General features: G+C 40.6%; 1 protein-coding gene across 5 annotated transcripts in view; it reads left to right on the top strand.

Annotated features, from left to right (window-relative positions):
- Window positions 1–22,660, top strand: part of Hsd17b7 (hydroxysteroid 17-beta dehydrogenase 7) — a 41,608-nt gene extending 18,948 nt beyond the window's left edge. For 3 of the 5 annotated variants that reach the window (XM_019205594.2, XM_019205593.2, XM_019205592.2), the window contains 2 exons: window positions 16,039–16,137; window positions 18,769–19,318. In XM_019205594.2, coding sequence (XP_019061139.1) covers window positions 16,039–16,137; window positions 18,769–18,870 — 201 coding nt within the window. In that variant the 3' untranslated portion in view covers window positions 18,871–19,318. Of the gene's footprint in view, window positions 1–16,038; window positions 16,138–18,768; window positions 19,319–21,233 lie in introns of those variants that run through there. The other 2 variants (XM_010611277.3, XM_033765682.1) reach the window with 2 other exon arrangements.
- The last annotated feature ends 1,145 nt before the right edge of the window (window positions 22,661–23,805 follow it).

The raw sequence follows: 23,805 nt of genomic DNA, 5'->3' as shown, positions 1-23,805 counted from the left end.
CCCCTGCCCTCCCTTCACTCCCTCCTCTGCTCCCCATCTACAAACACTTTATTTCCATCTTTTCATTATCTCACATTTTTTTCTTTTCCCTTATTACCCTTCCCCTACCCATCCCACCTTCCCTACACCTTTAGCTCCTTTCTTCCCATTTCTAAATGTCAGTAATCTTATTAGGATCTTATGTATTATTGCAGATTATTCACACCAGAGAAACTATTTGGTTTTTCATGTTAACTAAATATTTCTTTTATATAGTTGGGGGCATTAATATTTGGTGCATATATGTTTACGATTCTCATCTCTTCCTTTTGAATTGTTCCCTTTGCAAGGATGTAATGGCCTTCTTTGTCTCTTTTAATCCAAAACTGTTTGAAATTTACTTTGTGAATAAAATTGCTACTCCTGCCTTTTTCTCAGCTCCTTTTGCATAGAGAATTGTTTTCCATCCTTTCATTTTCAGTCTGTGGGCTTCTTTCTGCACTAGTTATGTTTCTAGTATACAACATATTGTCAGATTTTGCTTCTTAATCTATTCTGTCAGTCTATTTCTCTTGATTGGTGAATTGAGGCCATTGACATTGATAGTTATAACTGATGTGTACTGACTTATTATTGTGATGTTATTATTCTTTTGTTCACTCTTTTTAATTTTTTACCCTCTCCTTTTAGTTTCTTGCCTTGCCCATTTCATTTGGTCCGTTGGGCCTCATGGTGTTGTGACCTTCATTGTCTTTTTCTAGGATATTGTTTAGAATTCCTTGTAGTGCTGGTTTGGTGTTCATGAAGTTTGTTTGTCATGGAAGTGTCTTATTTCTCCATCCATTTTGAAAGAGAGGTTTGCAGGATACATAAGTCTAGGTTGGAGGTCATTTTCTTTTAGGACTTGAAATACCTCACTCCAGGCTCTCCTTGACCTGAGGGTTTGTGTTGAAGTGTCTGCTGTGATTCTGATGGGCTTTTCTTTGCATGTGATTTGTTTCTTTTTTATTATTCCATGTAGTATTTTGTTCTGTTGGGTTTCTGGAATCTTGATCATTATATGTCTAGGTGTAGATTTTTTGTGATTGTGGCTAGTTGGAGTCCTATATGCCTCATTTATCTGTATGTCAAATTCTTCCCCTCTGACTGGGAAGTTTTCTTCCATTGATTCTGTGAACGGTTTTTTAAGTCATTTGTATTTTCTTCTGCTACTTCATGGACATCTATATGTCTTACATTATTCTTTGCATCATCTAGAAGTTGTTGGATCAATTTCTCATGATCCCTTACTGTTTTTAAGAGACCTCTCTTTTCACAGTCACTGCAGTTCTATCTCCTCTGAGATTTTATCTTGGTATTCTTTTATTCTGCTGTGAACAGTTTCAATAGAGTTTTTAATCTCCTGGATATCTGTTTGAATCTGTTTTATGGATTTCATTTCTTTCCTCTGTTGGGCATTCATTATTTCCATTTCTTTCTGATGCGGGGCCTTCATGGCTTCTATCATGGTCCTGAGCTCATGTATTTTTTTGTCAGTTTCTGTGCTACAGTCTCGAATCATGACTTTCATTTTGCTCACCATCTCTGTGGTTATGTGGAAATTATATCTGTTTTGAGTTTTTCTAGAGCCCGATTGTTCTGTTTTATTACTTTCTGTGCTATGAGTTCAGGGTGTCCTGGTAGTTCACTATCAGACTTTTCATCCTCATTTTCCCTACTGTTTGCCATTGGTGAGCTGGAAGTCTGTCTTTGTGTCTTTCTTAAGTGTTTTCTCATTTTTATTTTTGTTGTTGTGTTGTCCTTGGTTTAATTTCTGGGGTATTACTTAAATCTTCCTAATTTAATTCCGCTTTAGCTTTTGAGTCTCTAATGACTCATAGACATTCTCCTTTTCATAATATCAGAGAAAACAACTCCTTAAATCAATCAGTTCTTTATCCCAGTTGATACAGTCAGCAGCACAATAGGATCAAGCACAACTTACAAATTGACCATTCGTGGTAGTCATTAATCTATCACCTGTAAACCATGTGAATTAAATTAAAATCAAGAAGCAGCCCAAAATATGTTTGCAATGAATAAACTTTTCAATATAGCATCTTTACCATTTAGGATGGGGCTTAAACAGAGTTAGGGTGAGAAGAGTAGATAAGTGAAAGAATTGGAGAAGGTTTCAAGTGGAGCCAGAGGACATAAAATGACCATACAATCTTTAGGAAGCTATTAATTTCAAAAGGGATAGACAGAGTGCAAGAATAAGGAAAAGAATATATTCCCTTAACAGTAATAGGAGCTCACTTTCTTTTGAAACTGTTGACCCTAGAGTGAGGTAAAATGAGAGACGAAACGAACATAAAGAAAAAAAGAAAAAAGTATAAAAGAAGAAATCTGAGTTAGGGCAGGAGCAGGAACAGAAAGGGAGATGAGGGATAATATGGTGGAGCAAGAGATGAGTTGGATAAAGAGGACAGAAAAAAGAAAGAATTTGCAGAGTAGAATGAGGAAAAGAAAGAAAAAAGGATTTGAAGGTACTCTTTGAGACTATATCTCTGCTGTCATAATATAAAATGTGCACAGCCAACTGCAATTATGAAGTCCTTTGATCTCAGCTGGCCAAAGGCAGACCCCTGCGATTCAGATTGATTTGGGGCTGCAAGGCCCAGAATGACTTCCCTGACCTCCTGCAGGTTTGACCTCCACACAGTTGTACTACAGATTTCCTCTGCCCTTTCTTTAAAGATGTTCAAAGTTCAGAACTCAGAAAAATATCCTTTATGACCACCTATGCCTCTGCAGATTGGATCCAAGGCCTGGCAGAATCAGGAGGTCTGAGAGTGAGGGGTAGGGGGCAATCAGGGTGTTTCAGTGCTGCCCATGCAGCTACCTTCCTTGTGCTGGTGCTGATGGTGGCCGTGCATAGCCTTTTAGGGGTTATTTATTCTGCGTATCTATGGTACTGGAAATTAATTCTAGAGCACAAGTACATTCTAAGTGTCAGTGGTGTGGGGAATCGTTAGAAAACAAAAATCCCCTATTAACTAAGTAGAATATTATCTAGAATTGTGTCTCAAAAAAAGAGTAAAGTTATAAAATAGGCAAGAAAATAAGACATTTTCTAATCAGGTGATGAATACTCTAGGAGTATTCAGAAAGTAGGACAAATGGGCAAGCCTGGTGCAAGACTTTCCTCACTGAGTGGGACTTGATCTGGGTTCTGAAGGACAGATTGGATTTGGAGGGATGCACAGGATGATGCTATTTTCAGGGTCCTTGTGACCTTGTTGGAATTTCCCCAGATGTAGATGGATAGAATATCACTTAAATACTGTAGAGGCACAGCGACGCTGAACAACTAGGCTACACACTGAGAGGTCTGACAGGAGACTTTATTAGGGAAGGCAAATACGGGAGAGAGAAGAGAGGGAAGGAGAAGGAGAGGGAGGAGGAGGAGGAGAAGGAGGAGGGGGAAGAGGAAGGAGAAGAAAAAGAGGAAGAGTAAGAAAGGAAGGTCCTTTTATTGTTTTGGGGCTGGGCTATGGGCTATTGCTTATTTATGAGGAGTGAGCTGCTTTTAACCTATCACGGACCATGTTGCCTTTTATGGGTTCAGTCCTGCAGAAATTTAGGTTTAATTCCTCTGGACTGCTGTGGCCTTGGAGGGAGGGAAACTAAAGAGCATGAGGTCATTTTAAGAGGCAAGAAGAACCAGGAGAATACAGCCTGCAATGGTAGCATCAGGTCCCCAACATTCCCACCGTCTTTGATTAAGATGGAGACAGCAGCCGGTACATGTTATACACCAAGAAAAAGGGGCAGTACGTCTGTCTTCTGTAACTACTTCCTGCTGACACTGGGGCGATGAAGCTATCTGGGGGCAGGCATGGGGCATGGCCAGTGGCATTGTCCTTTATAAACATGGAATTGTTGACAGCAGTAGCATTCCCACTGAAATTGTTGGTGGGGCGCCCTAAGAAGAGTCCAAGCACAGAAATGTGAGGGAGGAGAGAGGGGTAGAAGATAATTTGTATGAGGCCCACATCTGGCCTCCCAATGTTGTTTTACCCAAGTCCCTATCCGATCTTTACAAGCCCTGTGTAGCCCTTCTTGGAAGATCTTGGTGATGACCCAAGGAAGTGGTCAGCCTTCTATACTGTCTAGAAAGGCCAGTACAAAGAGGATGGAACTTAATAAAAGCCATATTCTACCTGAAGGGGATCTTCTAGAGTACACCCTTTTGGAAATGCAGGCTTGTGGCAGAACAGGTGGACCAGGAGAGGAATGCCTGAGCCCGAGGGAAACCAGGAGGTGCCAAGCACTTGTTGGGGCCAATCAGGCTGTAATGGAACTTGTGTGGACATCTGGCAGTGCTTGGAGGGGTTGGAGGAATATCTGAAATCCTCCTGATGAACAGTGCAGTACCATGGGAGTAGGGTCTTTTTTTTCCCCCTTTGTGCTGGGCCCCTTAGGACAGAGATGACCTCTTGTGTGCAATAGATACAGTGTTGAGGATATATAAGGCCAGCTATTAAAGCCCAATCATATGGGAGGAAATTTTGGGAAGGAGCCTGAAAAGTTTTGGACTATGGGTTTTGGGACAGAATGGGCATCCTGAGGACATCTTCTAGTCCAAAGGAATATCCTGGAATGTATGAAGCTTTGGACTGGGTCGGAGAGCTAATAGAATGAGTAAAAAGGTGAAGATTGTGATTTCAGTTAGAGTGAGGTCCGATAAAGTTCTTTGGAGCCAGGTGTTAGTGACCCAGTTTGCTATGAGGTTAACAGGACAAGGGTGGGGAGAAAACCAGAGAATATCAATCCAAAGGGCATTTAGAAAATATTCAAACTGAGCTGAGATCTGAGTTATGGTTGGTCGGTTGGCTATCATGTAAACCGGTGGTCTCGTTTAGGTCTCTGGTTTGAAGTATCAGCTGGTGAGCCATCTGTCAGAAGATTTGAGTGGAGAGGCGGCTGACCTGGGATTGAATAAAACAGAGAACACAGGGGGGCAACTGCCAACACAGTAAGGATAAGCAATAGAGGGGTTGTGAAGGGAAGTAAAGGAGTTAGTAGAGGACTGTTGAACCAGCTAGTTAGTCTCCCATTAGTCCCCGACTCATGCTCCCTGCGTTGCCTTTCCAGGCTCTCTGAAGTCGGCGGATTTGTTTGGTTACCACTCTTGATTGGTTAATAAAGAAAAAACAGTTTTCGTGGATAGCTAAGCAAAGTCCCCTTTTTTCTGCGAATAGGAGGTAGAGTCCTTGTCTGTTCTCAGGACCACCTGAGAGAGTGAATTGATCTGTTGTTGAAGTGTCAGGATTGCCTTAGAAAGTTGGGTAATGTCTTCATGTTTTTCTGTCAGTGTTTTCCTTGGACAACAGAGTGGGACAATAGAGCTGTTCCTGTAACCATACCCACTGATATGCCCAGTGCTACCCTGAGAGGCATAATGGCCACCTGCAATGTTCTTTTTTGTTGGGCTCAGGCCATCCTAGTTATGGGGATGGGGACTCCCTCATTTCCTGGTATTATATAGAAATCGGTGCCAACAGAACTGGAGTGCAGAGAGCATTCCAAGAGATATTAATTTCTGACCAGACAGTTGTTCCACACATTATGGTTACATTGGAGAGGGAGTTATTTAAAGATAAATGGGTGATGTCAGCACAATTAAATATTGGTATCCCTGGTATGGTGATGTTTCCTGTAAAATTGAGGCACACTGGGGCCTGGGTGATTAAATGAAAATTTTGGCCTATAATCTGTATTGAGCCCTTTGTCAGGTGAAATGAATGCTTCCATAGAAGGGGCCAAACTTGTGGGGTGATGGACAGTAGCCCGTGGATGTTAGTCCTATCTGGCAGCCCTCAGTGCAGTAAGAGGTATTAGATAACCAAGAAAAAGTCCTCTGGAGAGACTCAAACACCCAGAGCAACAAATTTTGTTCTGTCCAATCTGGGTTGCCTTCTGGCTGGGCCAGGGATCGGTCCAAGTGGTGGAGTTCGGATGAAACATTATGTACAACTTGAATAATGGATGGGGGTGAAGAAGTCCTGGGTACCCAAGGCCAGCAGGTGATGGTGAACTCTGAACCTGGATCCATCCCTTCCACAGTGTAAGACCTAGGGCCTTTCTATCACTCCTAGGAGCTTGAACAGCCAAAAGGGCCTCCAAGATGCTGGGCCTGTAGCCCAGCGATTGCTCCAGGAGCTTGACGAGCAGTGAGAAGCACCCAGGAAGGAACACAATGGACTAGTTGGAAAACAGACCTTTATTAGTCTGGCCAGATAGCACTCCCAGAGCCAAGCAGCTCCAAGAGGCAACTAGCTCAGAGTCAGAGGCTGTTTTTATAAGGGGCTATAGGGGGAGTTAACACTCAAAACTTGCAGGAAGGGGACAAAGGCAAGTGGTCAGTCAGTTGATCTGAGCTGGTGGTCATCAATCATGTACTCTGCCATCACATACTAATGGTCCTCAGATTGATCACCCATTGTTTCATAGATTGTGGTGTTCAGAACATTTAGTTATGGGCAAACAAGGAGTGGAGTAATTTACTTCGGGTCTCTATGTTTGTTACAGTTTCCATCTAGTTTCCCAGTTACAGTTTCTATCTAGTTTCTCAGAACTACCAAGCAGTTACCTATTAACTCACAATTAATCACAGTTGGGGCTAATTTAAGATTACAACACAACTGAAAGGGAGAGGAACCCCAGATACCTTTACTTATGAGGAGGGTGAAACAACAGTCTCTTCACCAACATGTAGTCACTTTAGCTCAATCAGGTCTTACAACATAAAGCCTGAGACCCCACATCCTTCCAGACTGCCACAATGAATCAGTGGGGTCTTTGACTATGATGTTAAACTTTAAGGGCTGAGGATCATTTAACGAGGTGGAGGAGAGATGGATGTGCTGATCTGATTGGGTTGGCCTCCATGGAGCCAAGGACTCACAACCCCAAGAGGCACAGTGGTATTGGCCGGGTGAATTGCAGTGTGTGGGGCCAATGGTGGGGCATAGGTAGATACAGAAAGGGTGGTGGAAATCAGCTGTGGGCCATTCTGAAGAGCGGCAGGAATTTGACGGGGTTTGGTCAAAGAATTGGCACAAGGTGACCTGGAATATAATGTTAGGAGATTCTACCTGGGTCTGAAGGAGGGCTGAGTTAGGCCAGGAGCGAGTCAAGCTGCACACCTAGGGCCTCTTGGCTTAGGTAGGGTTTGAGAGAAAACTGGAGCAGGAAAGGAACCATTATTTTCTCCAGCAATTAAGAATGGCAAAGAGTGTGATTATGAGGTAATAGACCAATGTGAGTAGACACCTGGAAGTAAAACTATAGTTGGGAGCAGCTACTGTGGTCAATCTCATCCCAAGGGCAAGTCCTAGAATTACTAATATAAGAAGACTTAGGATATCAGTGGGTGCTGTAGTGTGAAATGTGTCACAATACCCATGAGAGAACAAAAGGGTAAACAGGTTGGCTTATCTAGCTCAGGACTGGATGATGGTGAAGGATCCTGGGAAAATGGGTCTTCTGGAATCCAAGTAAGTTTGACCTTCAGAGGTCCCATGGAGGTGGCTGAATAGCGTAGATGAGGTCCTGTGGATATGACTGGGAGAGGAGCGTGAAGATATGGTTTAACATGAGAGCAATGGAACCATCTTGGAAGGGATTTAAGCTTAAAATGTGGAAAGTATATTTGGAGTCTGTATATATTGTAAGTCTTTTTCCTGAGGCCAGAGTGAAGGCGTGAGTGAGAGCAATAAGTTCTGCCTGTTGTTTTGTTGTCTGGGAAGGCAATGGTCCACGCTGAATAATTCCAGACTGTGACACAATAGCATATCACACCTGTTTGGACTCGTTTCAAACAAGAGAACTGCTGTCTGTGAACCAAATGAAACCAGGAGAAGAGAGGGGTTCCTCTTGTATATGGGAGTCATGAGATGAAAGGTTTTCAAGAGTTTCTATGCATTCATGGAATGGACCCTGTTTGGAAGCTGGTAATAGGGTTGAGGGATTTAGGGCAGGACAAAGCTGAAAGGTTAGTGAGGAGTCATGGAGAAGTGTGGTCTGAAGAACCAAGATTCTACAAGGGGGTAAGCTATGTAGATTTTTGTAGTTTAACAAATCTGAAGTGGAATGATGAGAGAGGACTACAGTTGGGGACCTGAACATGAGCTTTTCTGATTCCTGAACTAGGAAGGATGTGGCAGCTAGGCCTCATAGGCAGGGGTCCTAACCTCTGACAGTGGGATCCAACCTTTTGGACAAGTAAGCCACTGGAGAAAAAGTGGGTCCCATTTGATGGCCCAGAACCCCTAATGCAAATCCCTTGTTTTCTGACACATAGAGATGAAAGGAATGAGAAAGATCAGGTAAGTGTAAGGCAGGAGCCTCTAATAGGTAGGATTTGAGATGGGCAAAGGGAATGGCTATTGAGGAATTTACCAGTTCATGTGGGTTTCCCTTAGAAGCCTTATAGAGGTGGGCTGCAAGAAGGGAATAATTTGGAATCCAAGATCTGAAGTATCCCGCTAAACCCAGGAAGGAGAGAAATTCTTGTTTAGTGGAAGGCATCAGAATGTTGTTTAAAGAGTTGAACTTTGGTTGGCGAGACTCAGTATCCTTTTCTGAAATGAAATTTTAAAGCATATAAATATCTTGTTGAAGAATAGTTAACAAAGAAGTGCAGAGAAGATCATCATCTACATACTGGATGCATCATGAACCTTGAAGCTGAAGAAGAGACAGATCGTGAGCTAGGATTTGGCCAAACAGATGGGGGTAGGACAGTCCAGGTTAGTTGTGTGGAGATACCAATCGAAGGGTTAATCCAAGTAAAGGCAAAAAAGATCTTGGAAATCTGCATGTAAAGGAATGGCAAAGAAGGCATCTTTTAAGTCTAGAACTGAAAAATGGGTGGCACTGGATGGGATAGAAGAAAGGAGCATATATGGATTGGGGACAACAGGGTGTATTGGGACCACAGCCACATTAATGATCTGGAGATCCTGAACTAGCCGATATGTCTCAATAGGCTTTCTGACCACTAAGATAGGTGTACAGTATGGGGAATTGGCAGGCCTCAAAAATCGCTTTTCTAATAAACTTTTGATGATTGGAGCCATTCCGTTTAAGCTAGAATGAGGGAGGGGGTATTGAGCCTGAGTTGGAAAATATGTAGGGTTTTTAAGGAAAATCTTAACTGGAGGGTATTTATCCACTGAGGGGGATTGAATGTCCCACACCTAGGATTTACTAGGGCAGGTTCAAGAGGCCATTTGGATGATGAAGTCTGGGGTTTGATAGCCTATGACAATGAAAGGCAAAGGGAAGACATCAGAGTGCTGGAGGAGTCCCGTATCGTGGGCCTGTTTGCCCTCCTCAGGGGTTAAAGCATTGGTAAGGGTGACAAAGAGAATATGGTAAATTAATTAACTTTTTCTTTTTCTGAGCATCTGTCCATTTTACCATTAACAGGAGCCTATCCAGACCCAAGAATTTATATTAAATTATCTTGAAATGATTTTAACTTATAAAACTGGGTTGTAGAAATTAATGAATTATTTGTAAACCTTTTATAACAAACTTGAAACCAACAAGTAACCATACATTCTCACACCTTTTCTGTATACTTAGGCCTTCTGGTCTTGTATATCTTTACCTGTTTCTAACAACACAAACATACAAAAACCTTTCATGTCAAAAGTATAACTCTTACTTATAGCTTTCCCAATATTTTTTTGTCTCATTTGTTATTAACCTTCTATAACAAACTTCAGCTATTAAAATCTTAAAGTGTCCCTTTCCTGTTCTCAGATTGTTACATCTTAAAATTTGACTGGCTGCCAATAGAACAGTATTAACCTTGAGTTTTTAGAAAAGAGCAAGTTAACCCTATAATATTGCAGTTCAAGAATTTGCAATGCACAAGAAGTGTTATCAAAATTGAATAGTTTTCACTAGCAGCTGATTGCCATGGAGCAGAAGCTTGAGCAGCTCCTAGGTTGGGTTGTTCTGAAATTGTTTGATGAAAGTCATAGCATTAGCCATGCATAAGATGAGATTTGGAACAGGTGAGAGGAGGAGTTGGCGTGGAAGGTGGAGTGGAGGGAGGTGAGGTAGAGACAAGGCGGGGGGTGTGGGAGGAGAGGAGGAATCTAGAGGAGGAGGTTGAGGGGTGGGCCTGGTTTCTGAGATGAGAAGGATGTCCGTCCACGGGATCTGTCTGGTCTGAAGAGTTGAAACACAGAAGTGGAAGCAGAGATATCCTGAGCCACTAAAACTTTGGGAAGGGGAGGTTATTTTCGATTCAGAGAACAAAGAGAGGACTGGCTGTGGAAATGAGAAGCCGTGAATGTACAAAATCTCTGACCATTTTCGTTGATGCTCATAGAAGTTATAAAGGTCCTGAATCAGACCAGGATCCAGTGAGTCATTAGGTGGCCACACATTTTGGTACCTAACATATTGAGGCCGGATTTGAGTGGATAGGTGTATTAGTGATTTAGGTTTTAGATCTAAACCCTCCAGATTTCAGAGCAAGCATCCCAAGGAAGAGTCCACAGGTGTGGACGACCCGGAGCTCTTAGTGACCAGGAATGAGACAGTGGGGGTGAAGTCCGAGTCCCAAGACTTCTCTTGAGATTTGGAAGTCACTGGTTAGTCTTTCTAGATTCTGAACCTAGAAAGAGGGGATCCAAACTCCAAATGGAGACAGACATCTTTACCATGAGAAGGGGGTCTGGAGGAGGAGGGGCATACCACCTTCTTGAGGCATCCCAAGAGGTGGTGGTGGAGTGTGCAATCCTGAACTTGTCCTGGTGAGCCTCCTGGAGGCTCAAAACAGATGGGAGATGTGAGGCCTGTTACCTGGCTCACATTCTGGACATTTCCTGGTCACCTGAGTCTGAGTCCTCCCCCACTCTAGACTGTCATGAGGGGACTTACCCAAAAGTCTGGGGGCGATGGGATCAACTGTGCTGGTGTTGTTTGCAGGGGTGGTATCAGGGAAGATGGTGGCGGACTTTGGGTGGGCCAGTTGGAGCATCAGGGGTCTTGGGTTTCAATTGTCTGACCCTGTCAGGGCACCAGCAATCCCAGATCCCACTTTTGACACCAATGTAGAGGCACAGTGATGCTCAACAACTAGGCCATACACTGAGAGGTCCGACAGGAGACTATTAGGGAAGCCAGGTTAGAGAGAGAAGAGAGGGGGGAAGAAAAAGGGGGGGGGAAGAAGAAGAAGCAGAAGTGGAGAAGGGGGAGGGGGAGGAGGAAGAAAGAAAGGAAGGTCCTTTTATTGTTTTGGGGCTGAGTTATTGCTTATTTATGAGGACTGAGCTACTTTTAACTTATCATGGGCCAGGTTGCCTTTTATGGGTTCAGTCCCATAGAAATTTAGGTTTAACTCCTCTGGACTGCTGTGGCCTTGTAGGGAGGGGAACTAAAGATAAGAGCAAGATCTCAGTTTGTAATAGCTAAAATTTGGAAAGAGACCATTTGCCCATCAGTTGGAGACTGGATAAAGAAGATGTGGTTTTTCTATAAAATGGAATACTGTTCAGCCAAAAAGAATGAGAAATTAGATTCATTCATACGAAAATGGATACATATTGAGGATATATTCCTAAGTGAAATAAGTCACACATGTGTAAATACCAACTAGTTTCTCTGGTGTGAAAAACTATAATGGTACATAAGATCCTAATGACATAATTGTCAATGTGAAGTAGGAAGAAAAGGGCTAAAGGTGTAGGGGAGGTGGGAAGGGTAGGGGAAAGGTAATGAGGGAAAAGAAAAAATATATGAGAAAATGAAAAAAATGGAAATAAAATATTTGTAAATAGGGAGGGGAGGAGGGGGTGAAGGGAGGGCAGGGACAAGGGGGAAAGTGAGAACCAAGACCTGTCATTAAAGGCACAAGATACCTAAAATGCACCAATCAATGAGGAAAAAAAAAGATAAGAGCATGAGGTCATTTTAAGAGGCAAGAAGAACTAGCAGAATACAGCCTGTGATGGTGGCGGTGTCAGTTTCCTACCAAATACTATTGGTGATGGCTGCAGATGCTAGTGGATATAAGCATACTACATGAGGAACATGAATCTCTTTCAGTCTCTGGTAGGTTTTTGTCTTCTTAAAGAGCAACATGAACTTGAGGTTGAGAGACCTTAAGAGCGAGGGTGCTACAATTGTTAACTATTCAAATCCCATTACTCTGGTTCCTGGCTGTGAACCACTGGACATGGTTTTCATCAATCTTAGCTTTATAATATTTGTAATAGGGACCATAGACATAAATGAGAGAAAGCATATTGCAAAGGGGTCAATATATTTTAACATTTAAAATTTTAAGGAAAATATTATAATAAAAAGTACAGTTCAGACACATTAATTGATGGATTAAAAATAGCCTCATGAAGTGCAAAGATTTAATATATGATAAAGATGACATTCCAAAATTAGTGAGGAAGAGATGGGTTATTCAGCAAACGTTGATACAAAAACTAGAGTAGAATCTTTTCTTCATCTCTCACAGCATTACATGTAAATAATCAGATTAAATGTAAAAATTAAAATATAAAATTATTAAGTGATGTTGTACATAAAGGCTTATCTGTTATACTAACTATAAAGTAAAAGACTGAAGATTTTAACTAAATAAAAATTTAAAAGTTTGACTAAAAATTCCACTACAAATAAAACTCAGAGATCACATGAAGAAAAATATCTGCCATTCATATGATAGATAAAAGGTTAATTTTGTTAGTATAATAAAAAGTTCAGCAAATCGTGAAGAGCAGTATGTTGTAATGACCAAAGGTCATGAACAGTAAGTTTCTAAACTATTTTACTTGTATGAAAAGATGTTCACCTTCACTCATGAAAAGATACTCAAAACTATAATGAAAAATTATTTTTTAACTCCAACTAACAACTATCAGAAAGTTTGCTAATGAACTATATTGACAAGAATTTAGAAAAAGTAAGGACTCTTACATTGCCAGGGTAGGCACAGGTCAGATAAAAAATACAGTGTGTTTAAATAGAACTTTATTATAGTAAATGAGACATTGCCATTATCCCCTGTCAAATACTCCCCCTCACTCTGCACACACTTAGCCCATCATTCTTGCCACTTTCTAAAGGAACTGTGGGAGTCCTCTTTCATGAGTGTCTTTCTGATGTGTGACCACAAATGCAGTGAATGATGCTCAGTGCCCTCCAATGGAGAGGAAGTCTGGTAAAAAATTACATAATATCCTCATCCACCTTATTCACTGAATCTGGTACCATGTGACTCTTCTGGCTCTTCCCCAAAGTCTAAATGATCTTGAAAGGGTAAACATTTTGAATGGATTCTAAACACACTTAACAAAAGAGGACCTCCAGAACTGCTTCAGAAATTGGCAAGAACAATGGGATGTGTTCAATGTTTTAGAATATTTTGAGGGAGCTAAATAATAATGTGCCTTTTATTGTAATAATTTTTAAACCATTCATCATATTTTTTTTATCACACCTCATCATATAGCTTCTATCAAGGACTCACTCTTTGGCAAGATCAGTCAAAATATTAAAAGTACATATCCTTAGCTCAGGCATTCCATCTTTGATATTTATCTTACAAATGTACTCAAAACTTACACAAAGTGATGCATTCTTCATTATAATATAGTTTGCAATACATGTCCCTTCATTAGAAACTGAGTATGTGAATTACAGAACATCCGTAAAATGAAATATTGTTCTGTTTTTGATTTTTTAAAATTTAATTTAATTTTCTTTCTCTCTCTCTTTTTTTTTGGTACTGGGGATTGAACTCAGGTCCTTGTGCTTGTGAGGCAGGTGCTGGAACTATTGAGCTAAATCCCCAGCCCCTTGTGCTGTTTTTCACAGAGGATGAAAACAGCTGTACATATTCTAACTTGAAAATATATCCACAGCAGTTTGTTCAAGTGAAAATTTCTGTATGTTACTCTTAAGTTTGAATAAAAGAAAAAATTATTAAATATACTTTCAAATGAATGGATTTTCTTTGGAAGAATACACAAGATACTAATAAGAGTGATTGCTTTCAGAGAAGATAACTAGGTAGCTGGAAAGTTGGAAAGGGAGGGAAGCTTACATTTTATTCCATGTACATCTTTGGACTTTTGTCTGTGTGTGTGCTAATCTATTACTAAAGTATTACAGTTTTAATCTTTGGCAGGTTGAGATCCAGCTATTCCAACACCATTTATTAAAGAGGCTATCTTTCCTCCACTGAGGATGGTAAGCTCCTTTGTCAAAGCTGAGTACATCTGAATTTGTTTTTGTGTCTTCCAATCTGTTCCACTGATCCTCAGATCTGATTCTTTGCCAGTACCATGCTGTTTTTATCACAGTGGCTTTGTAGTATAGTTTCAAATTGGGAATTGTTATACCCGCTACCATGTCTCTGTTGCCTAGGATGGCTTTTGCTCTTCTAGGTCTCTTCTGGTTCCAAATGAATTTTTGGATTATTTTTTCTAGTTCAGTGAAATATAGTGTTGGAATTTCAATTGGCATTGCATTGAATCTGTATAGCAGTTTTGGTACCCTTATCTTTCACCATTCACTAAATTAAAATCCAGGTGGATTAAAGATCTAAATATTAAAACAGAAACACTAAACTTGCTGGAAGTTAAGTTAGGCAGAACTCTTGAAGACATTGGCATAGGAAAAGAATTTATGAACAAATCCTCAGTAGCATGGGAACTACCAGAATCAACAACTGGATCTCATTAGAAAGCTTCTGCACTGCACAAGAAACCATCAACAGAACTAAGAGACAACCTACAATGTAGGAAAAGTTTTATCAGCTGCTCCTCAGACAAAGGACTATTAGCTAGAATATATAAAGAACTCAAAACAACCAGCCCCCCCAAATATAAAGACCCAATTCAAAAATGGGCATCTGAAATGAACAGACATTTCTCAGACAAAGAAGTAAAAAAAGCAAGTAAATACATGAAAAAATGTTCCACATCACTGATCATTCGAGAAATGCAGATGAAAACAACACTGAGATTCCACCTCACCCCTCACAAAGAATGGCTGCTATCAAGAAATCAAACAGTAGCAAATGTTGGTGGGGTTGTAGGGATTAAGGAACCCTTGTCCATTGTTGGTGGGAGTGCAGACTGCTGCAACCACTATGGAAATCAATATGAAGACACCTCAAAGAGCTGGGACTACAGATTCCATTTGACCCAGCCATCCTTCTGCTGTGTATCTTTCTAAAAGAATTAAAAGAATCATATCACAGAGGTATACGCTCACCTATGTTTATAGCAGTACAGTTTGTAATAGCTAAAACTTGGAAACAGCCCATTTGCTCATCAGTTGGAAACTGGCTAAAGAAGATGTGGTTTTTCTGCAAAATGGAATACTACTGAGCCATAAAGAATGAGAAATTAGATTCATTCATACGAAAATGGATACATATTGAGGATATACTCCTAAGTGAAATAGATAAGTCTCACATGTGTAAATACTGAATAGTTTCTCTGGTGTGAATAAACTATAATGGTACATAAGATCCTAATGATATAATGGACAATGTGAAACAGGAAGAAGAAAAGGGCTAAATGTGTCAGGGAAGTGGGAAGGGTAGGGGAAAGCAAATAAGGGAAAAGAAAAAAATATGACAAAATGAAAAAATGGGAATGAAGTATTTGTAAAGGGGGAGGGAGGAGGGGTGAAGTGAGGGCAGGGACAAGGGGAAAAAATGAGAACAAAGACCTGTCATGTAAACGTACAAGATCCTAATAATGAATGTAACTGTACTGTATACCTAAAATGTACCAATAAACTCAATGAAAAAACAAGTCACACACACACAAAATAATAAAGTCTTACATCAGTGATGTACACTTTACTGTGGCATGAGCTGAGGTTGTCTCTAAATAAGCTAGTCTCCATGCTTACTGGGGAATCTATGTGAGTATGAAGGGAAAAGAATGCTAAACAATGACTGCAACTGCCTTACCTTCAGCAGAAGAAACAAATTATTGACTCACCTTTGCTTTTCAGGTATGGCTTTTCCACCAAAAACCTGAGTCTCTGAATCCTCTGACCAAATATCTAAGTGCTACCACAGGCCTGGGAAATAATTATGTCACGATGCAAAAGGTAAATCAGTTCACATTGTTGCATTGAAGGTGCTTGCTGCTAGGCTATGACTTGGGTTCCTACATCCCTGAGCAGCCCTGTCATTCTGCACCTTCTCTTCCCTTGGTCTCCATCTTGTTCACTGGCACCACCAGTTTCATTTCTTTCTGCTCCCTTCTGCTGCTGAACTTTGCACATCTTGTTGCCTGTATGTAAGCTGTTTATATCCTCCTTTAACTTGATTGGTTTCAGTTCATTGCCGAGGTCTCAGTTTATGTCCCCCAACCTTCTGTGACCCTTTAGACCAGGCCAGGTGCTTGCTGCTAGGCTCCGTTATACTGGTTGTCTGGAGCACCCACTCACTCTGAGGTTTCCCCTCAGCATTTAAGCCTGGGAGGAGAAGGATATTCCCCCACACACCTTTCCTAACACACAGTTAAGTATGTTGCAGACTGAATGAAATACGAAGTCTCTATGTGAAGTTAACTCCCCTTTAGTATTTGATTCTGTTTGGGACAATTACTAGTCTTAATAGATTGATGTCTTGAAGATGCAGGGAAAGAAATCAAATCAGTACTGTGGTTTTGGGATTCAACCTTATGAAAAAAGATCACAACAGAGTTACAAGGGAATGAGAACATTTATTTTGAACTATAAGGACTATTTTCTTGTACCTTTGTCATGAGTAGATTTTTTTTTTCAGCCTCTTTTTTTCTTTGCTTAGCTTCTTGTGAGAAGGCATTGGCATAAAATAAATCTAAAGTGAGATAAGTCATGCCAGGCAAGTCATATGAGTAACAGTCCACATTATGTGTTGGTAACACGAGGTCTAAGGAGTGCCATGTTTACTGCTTTCCAAGCTGTTAGGAAGAATGAATCAATCTTCCATGATTTTTCAAGGTGTGTTCTGTGGGATACAAGTTCCTTGAGAACATTTGCAAGAAGCAATCCCCAAGGCAAATAAATTTGAGGAATATTTCCTATTACTTTGCCTTTTCTAAGAGACTGGTAGAAAGCACATCAGCTCAGTAAAAGCTTTGAGAAGTTGAAACAGTTAAGAATTGCATCATTTTGAAGAACTTTGTTGTAAGTCAATAAGCCTACATTTAGGCTGTCAGAGGTTATTTGAATTTACCCATCTAGTATCCTAAAGGGAATGATTTGCTTATGAAGTGGATAAAAATGTTTAATTCTACAATCCAGAATTCTTAGCATTCTGTGAAAGTGAACTGAATAAACTTTTTACCTTTGATTTATTTGGTGAAGTTAGTCCTCTTCTCTGTTAAAAGATGATATTGAGCTAGAAAGATCCAGTTGCAATATGGGGAAAAAACTCTAATGTTATTAAATGACCACAAATGAATTTCCAAAATGTTAAAAAGATTTTTTAATTGTTAGCCTTTCATTTTGGCAAAGCAGAGCCTGCATATGTTGTTTAGCCCATTGACTTGGAAACAGGATAACATTATTTTATAGGGCTGAAGGTTTGCTTTTATGTATAGGATATTGATTAAAGTGATATTTTATTCTTTTTGTTCTTCCCCTACCCATCACACCTTCCCTACACCTTTAGCTCCTTTCTTCCCATTTCTAAATGTCAGTAATCTTATTAGAATCTTATGCATTGTTGCAGACAAAAAGGGAAAAGAAAAAAATGTGAGAATGAAAAGATGAAAATAAAGTGTTTGTAGATGGGCAGGGGAGGAGGGGGTGAAAGGAGGGCAGAGGTAAGGGGAAAAAATGAGAATCAAGACTTGCCATGTAGAGGTACATGATCCCAACAAGGAATGTAACTGTACTGTATCCCTAAAATGTACCAATAAACTCAATAAAATTTAAAAAAAGTGATATTTTAAAATTTGAAGCACAAGAATGTGAAAGGACAGTGACTCAAACAAAAGATGCAATCTTAGATTTCTTGCATTTAAAAGCAGTTTGGAGAGAAGCAACCTCATTCTGGTATGGCAGCTCCAAAATTGTCAAGCATCTATCTGGTCCTTCATAGCCACTGCTCTGTTGTCCTTAGAGTGTGACCCTCATCCTTCTGGCTCAAGAAAGCAGCATGGAAGAAGGGAGAAAAGGAAGGATTCCCTAATCTTTTTGAAAAGATTAGCACTTAGATCTCATTGGTCAAAATACTATCACATGGCACCCACATCCTTTAGGGAGGATAGGAGATGTATATTCATTTTGGGGGAATAGTGAGCCCAGCTAACTAGGATACTGACAAAAGATGATGGATCTTAAGAAATCTTAACAGTTCATGGTGGATCTTAAGAAGTGAGTAGCTATTGGAAATTCAAGACTCAATTTGCCTCTTCAGTGCTTTGCTTTCACAGTTGCTCAGTGTCTTCTGTTACTAGGTTCATAGGAGTCAGGATAGATAGCAACACTCAGATCTTTCAGTTGTACCATTTAATGTAAGTGTGGGTTTGGTAAGTGCTAGAGCTTGCAGAAGAATTAATATGTCCTTAGGTTTGTAAGAGTTTCCTGAAAGTCCCCATATGGCAGCCACCAGAGACCTTTTCTCTTGGCCTCTCTCTTTTTTTTTTTTTTTCCTTTTTCTTAATATGTAGAGTGCCTTCCTTTTATACACATGCTGTTTGTTTTGTTTTTTCTTTCTAGTCATCACTGTTTTTGCTTCTTTTCTAGCTGGACATAGATGAAAACACTGCTGAAAAATTTTACCAATACTTACTGGAACTGGAAAAGCATGTTAGGGTCACCACTCAAAAATCAGATCTCCAGAGCTGATGTGACACCCTCATGACCATCAAGTAACCTTCTGTGCATTCATGGACATTTGACTTTGAATTGACCTGGATGATAACAGGCTTTTAGTAAAATTTAGCTGTGGTCTCTTTTACTCCCCTTAAGTATTATCTCTAAGACTGTTCATGTGTGCAGGTGTATGTACTGCTGATAAAAATATGGGTGTGTTACTTTTTTCTCATTGCTGAGAGAAAATATCTGACACCTAAATTTACAGGGGGGAAAGGTTCATTTGGCTTACAGTTTATAGAGGTTTCAGTCTATAACTGGTTGGATCCAAGGCAGGGTGGTAGAGGGGCAACAGTTCATGGTAGTAGAAGATAGCAGAACAACAAGAGGGGCCTTAACAGCATCTTTCTTACCTCTTTACCCCTTCCAGATTACGGGGATTAGGTGCTAGCTAATCACCCTTGTATAATGGTTTAGTAATCACATACCATTAATATCAGCATCACACATTCCAGTTTCAGCCCCCTCTTGAAAAAAGAAAGCCCCACCTCATTTGTATGAGGCTTTGAGGGAACATGTAAACACAAGGCATTACATTCTGCCCCTGACCCCCTAAAGAGTCATGCACATTCCCTTTATGCAAAAGGAATTTAGTCCATCTCTAAAAGTGAAAGTCCTGACAATTCCACTGCTGCTTAAAAGTCCAAGTCCAAAGTCTGCTCTGAGATTTAAGGCAAACTTGGTTACAAGCCTCTGTGCAAATGAAAGGAAAGTTAAACACTTCCGACATCCAACATCATCAGATAGACATTTTCATTCCAAAGGTTACAGGTAGGGAGATACAAAGAAATGGGGCCAAAGCAAATCCCAAATTAACAGGGCAAACATTAATTCCACAGTTCCACTTCCAGCATCCCGGAGTCCACGGTAAGTTGTGAACTTTAAAGAGCTAGAGTGGCTTTGCCCTTATAGCATTACAGATGATTGTAATACCCATGGCTTCTCTCTTGGGCTGGTTCTGCTCCTTTCTTGCAGTTTTCCACAGACAGTCCAGTACCTGTCTTCTCCAAACTTCTGGGGTCTCAACTGCATTTTAGTGTTCACTCACAGCTTTGAACACTGCCCTCTAGGGGCACACTATCTGACCCCTTAGGCCTTCTGAAATCTGGGTGGAAGCCTTCCTGACCCCACAACTCTTCCCTTCTGCACACACCTTAAATCAGCACCATGTGGATGATGCCAAGGTCTGCTGCCAGCTGGAACAGTAGCTAGTCTTCCTCTCTTGGCTGTAGGGGTTGAGTGTGATTATTGAACACTGAATCCAATTCTGAGAAACAAATTCTCTAGGCTGCTGCCATTTTGAAACATGGTACTCCAGGATTTTCTTTTCAAAGCAAAGTCTTTCACTTTTGCAATTTTGAGGCTGCAAAGTTGGTGTCCTGCTATTTCTTATGCCCTTGGGCTATCTTTTGTATTCTGTCCCTTCTCAGCAATCAAGATCTCTGCTCTATATTTGCAGTCCACAGCTTTACTAGAACTTCCTTTCTGCCAAACTCAAAATGTTTTAAATCATTCTGCTGGGCTTTTTGCTCTTGATTCTCAACATAGATCTGGCTAAAATCCCCTAATAGCATCCGTGCTATGGCCTTGACATTAGCCTGCCTTGAAATTTCTCCTGCCAAAGTAATTAGCCCACCACCCTTAAGCTCAGGCAAAGTCTCTAGACACAAGCAAAATGCAGACAAACTTTCTTCCAAGCCGTAACAAACATCATCTGGAGTCCAACAGCCAATGAAGTCTTTCCTCCCAGAAGAAACCTCCGAAGCCTGGTCTTTTGATTTCTGACTAGAATCTCCCATCCAGAACAGCCGTAAGGGATTCCAGTTTTACTTCTTCAGCTGGCATCTCTGAATCTTTCCTAACTTCTCCTTCCCATAAGCCAGTTCCAAAGTCTCTTTAGCTGCATGGCCAGGTAGTGTCACAGCAATGACCCCATTTCTCTAGTACCAATTTTGTTAGGGTCAGCAAGGAAATAGGTTGGGCCTATAACTTAAAGGATTAGGATGAGGATGATGATGATGACAACTGGTAATAGAAAATGTACTCAGGACCTTGTTCTTGTGAGGTAGGTGGCAGCACCACTAAGCTAAATCCCGGCCCTATAGGATTATTTTGTACTAGTTACCCAAAAAGTCAAATGAAGAGAGGTGCAAGAGATCTAATTACACACTGGATACCCATAGAATCCAGCTGAGGGCCTAGATCCCAGCATTTTCCCACACAAGTCCAGCTGAAAGCCTAGAGTCCAAGGCAATGTCCCTTGTGAGATCAGCCAGTGACCTAGAGCCCATGGCAATGTCTCATGCTTGTTTATGTCTCATCCTTGTCCATAACAGGGATCTGCATTGGGAAGGTCCTAAGTCCAGCGGTGGAAACTGGAAAGCCTGTGCTGGAGGGGTGAAGGATTTGTGCCACTAGGCTGAAGACCTGCACTGGAGCCAGGAAGTGACACTCATGGCAAAGATCAGAACAGCCCTGATGAACAGCAGCCATTCCTAGTGACACTTGAGGGAGGACCTGAGCTCCTCCTTTGATGAGAGATCAGCCGTTCGCTGCAGGAAAACCACGCATTACAAACCTCCAAGAAAATCAACAACATACAGTCTTCCCTTCCAGTTCTCTATGCCATTGGCAAAAATCATTAGGTGGATCTTCCATGCCCAGGCCATGCTGGTTCAGTTTTATTGGGCATTCCAAGTTGACTAATAGTTAATCCACCACAATGGGTAAAAATAGCAATTAGATATTCTCTAGAATGGGTGTCACACCAAAGTGACTAGTCCAAGAGAACACCTGTTTATATTGTTTTACCAACTGGACCCCAAGCTAGACTCTGTGAAAAAGGACAAATTGAATATTGTGATACAGGCACACTGTAGACCTCCTACAGCTCTGGCTCCAGCAAGAGGATGATCCATTTTCTGAGTGACAGTCTTAGCATTATTCCTTTCCTTGTGAACAACATTTTCCTTAGTTTTTTTTTTGTTGTTGTTTTTGTTTTGTTTTGTTTGCTTTGTTTTCTTCTTCCTGTGCCACATCTATGATCCTAACAAGATTGTTAGAATCCAAACCATCCTAATATAGATGTCCATGTACTTAATCTCAGGAACAAAAATATATGTGTTTGGATTACTCAAATTATTTTTGTCACTTTAAAATTATCTTTTATTGATTTAGGGTTAGTTCAAGTGAACACCATTCGCCCTTAACACCATTTGAAGATTTGTTAATTAGTGATCAACTTATTTTCTTGATCATATTTTAATAGCTATAAACTTGCAGCAAAACATTATGTACTCAAATTAAGTTACAGTAAAATTCTAATTTAAGTACTGATTGGATATTGGTACTGTGAAAAGTACACTACAGAATAATGGAAGAGAATGGGTCATTTAATTTACATGTGTCAGCTAAGCACATGTAAAAACACACTCTTTATGAATCTTAAAATGTTTACATCCCAAGCCTCATTTGCTATGAAATAAAAAGCTAAAATACCTCAATAATTTTAACATAAAACCAACATAACATTTGAATATGATAAAGTCAGTAAAAGTTTGAATGAATATATATAAAAGGGGAAAATAGTATATGTTATGGCTTGGGTATAGATGTCCTCCCAAAGCCTCATGCAGTTATAGGTGGTGCTTTTTTAGAGGTGCCTGAATGCAGAGTGTGTGATTGACTCATGGTGCAGACATAGGCCTGAGGGCACTAAGATAAAGGGTGTGATTGCTACCCTTTGGAAGTAGTCTGGATAAAATATAAGGGGCAGGGGCTGGGAATTTAGCTCAGTGGTTACACCACCTGCCTCAAAAGCACAAGATCCCGAGTTTGGTCCCCAGTACCCCCCCAAAAAAAAGATAGAGGCAGGAAGAAGCTGTTAAGGACTCTTGTTGCTTGCTACCTTCAGTCCTCCATGAAATTTTGCCCCTTTGCCAAGTGTCACCCTGCCTTGGAGCCAGCCAATTATATACTGAAGCCTCTACAAACTGAGCTAAACAGACTTTTCCCCCTTTAATTTTGGGTGTTGGGTATCTTTGTCTCAGCACTGAGAAAAGCAAAGTAACTAAGTCAATACATAAATACAATTTCTCTATAGTTTAAGGTATATATAGATTTTTTTGCTTAGAGTTTCTCTAGTTTTGTTGTTGAAGATTTTTTTTTTTATAAAGATAAGTATTGTATAGGAGAAAATGCAGTATGCAGCCCCACACCCTTCTGCTGTCTTAGGAGAGCCAGGGCAAGCTGCAGGTAGAGCTGGCTTGCACTCGAGTCACCCGCTGTCACCCTGGAAGCAGCCTGCTGTGGATCTCAGGTTCTTCCTCTGTAAAGTGGAGTAATTATCTTTGTGCTTCCTCTACTCATGGGTATTAACTGAGGAGTTAATGCAATAAACATATGAATGAATGAATGAAGATTTTATTTTGCTGTTTGAGAATCATGATGCCAAAAAGTCCTGGTCAGATGCTGCAGTGCAAGATCCTGAGTAATAACTGCCTGTATGACTGGCAGAGGGTGGGAGGAGGAGAATGGGCGCTAGGGTACACATGGGATTAGAGTTGTCTGTGGGCTGATTCTAGGTGTGTTGTGAGCCTGAAATCCTGGCACTCTAGGAGCTGTGGCAGAAGAATCACAGATTGGAACCTGGCCTGGGTAATTTAGCAGTAACTTGTCTCCACTAAAAAGGGCTGAGAATGTATCTTTCAGACAGTTTTATCACTAAAATGCATTCATAAAAAAGTAATCCAGAGCCAAGGATTAACCCAGTGGTACCACACCTGCCTTGCAAGGGCAAGGTCCCAAGTTCAATCCCAGATACAAAAACAACAACAAACAAACAAACAAACAAAGCCCCCATGCTTACCTTTTTAACTCATAGGTCAAAAGTGAAGTCCTATTAGAATT

Source organism: Fukomys damarensis, unplaced genomic scaffold (genome assembly GCF_012274545.1).
Source record: "Fukomys damarensis isolate Sample0158 unplaced genomic scaffold, DMR_v1.0_HiC HiC_scaffold_19, whole genome shotgun sequence".
NCBI lineage: Eukaryota > Metazoa > Chordata > Mammalia > Rodentia > Bathyergidae > Fukomys > Fukomys damarensis.
Note: the sequence above shows the minus strand (reverse complement) of the source record. Positions and strands in the feature narration are given on the sequence as shown.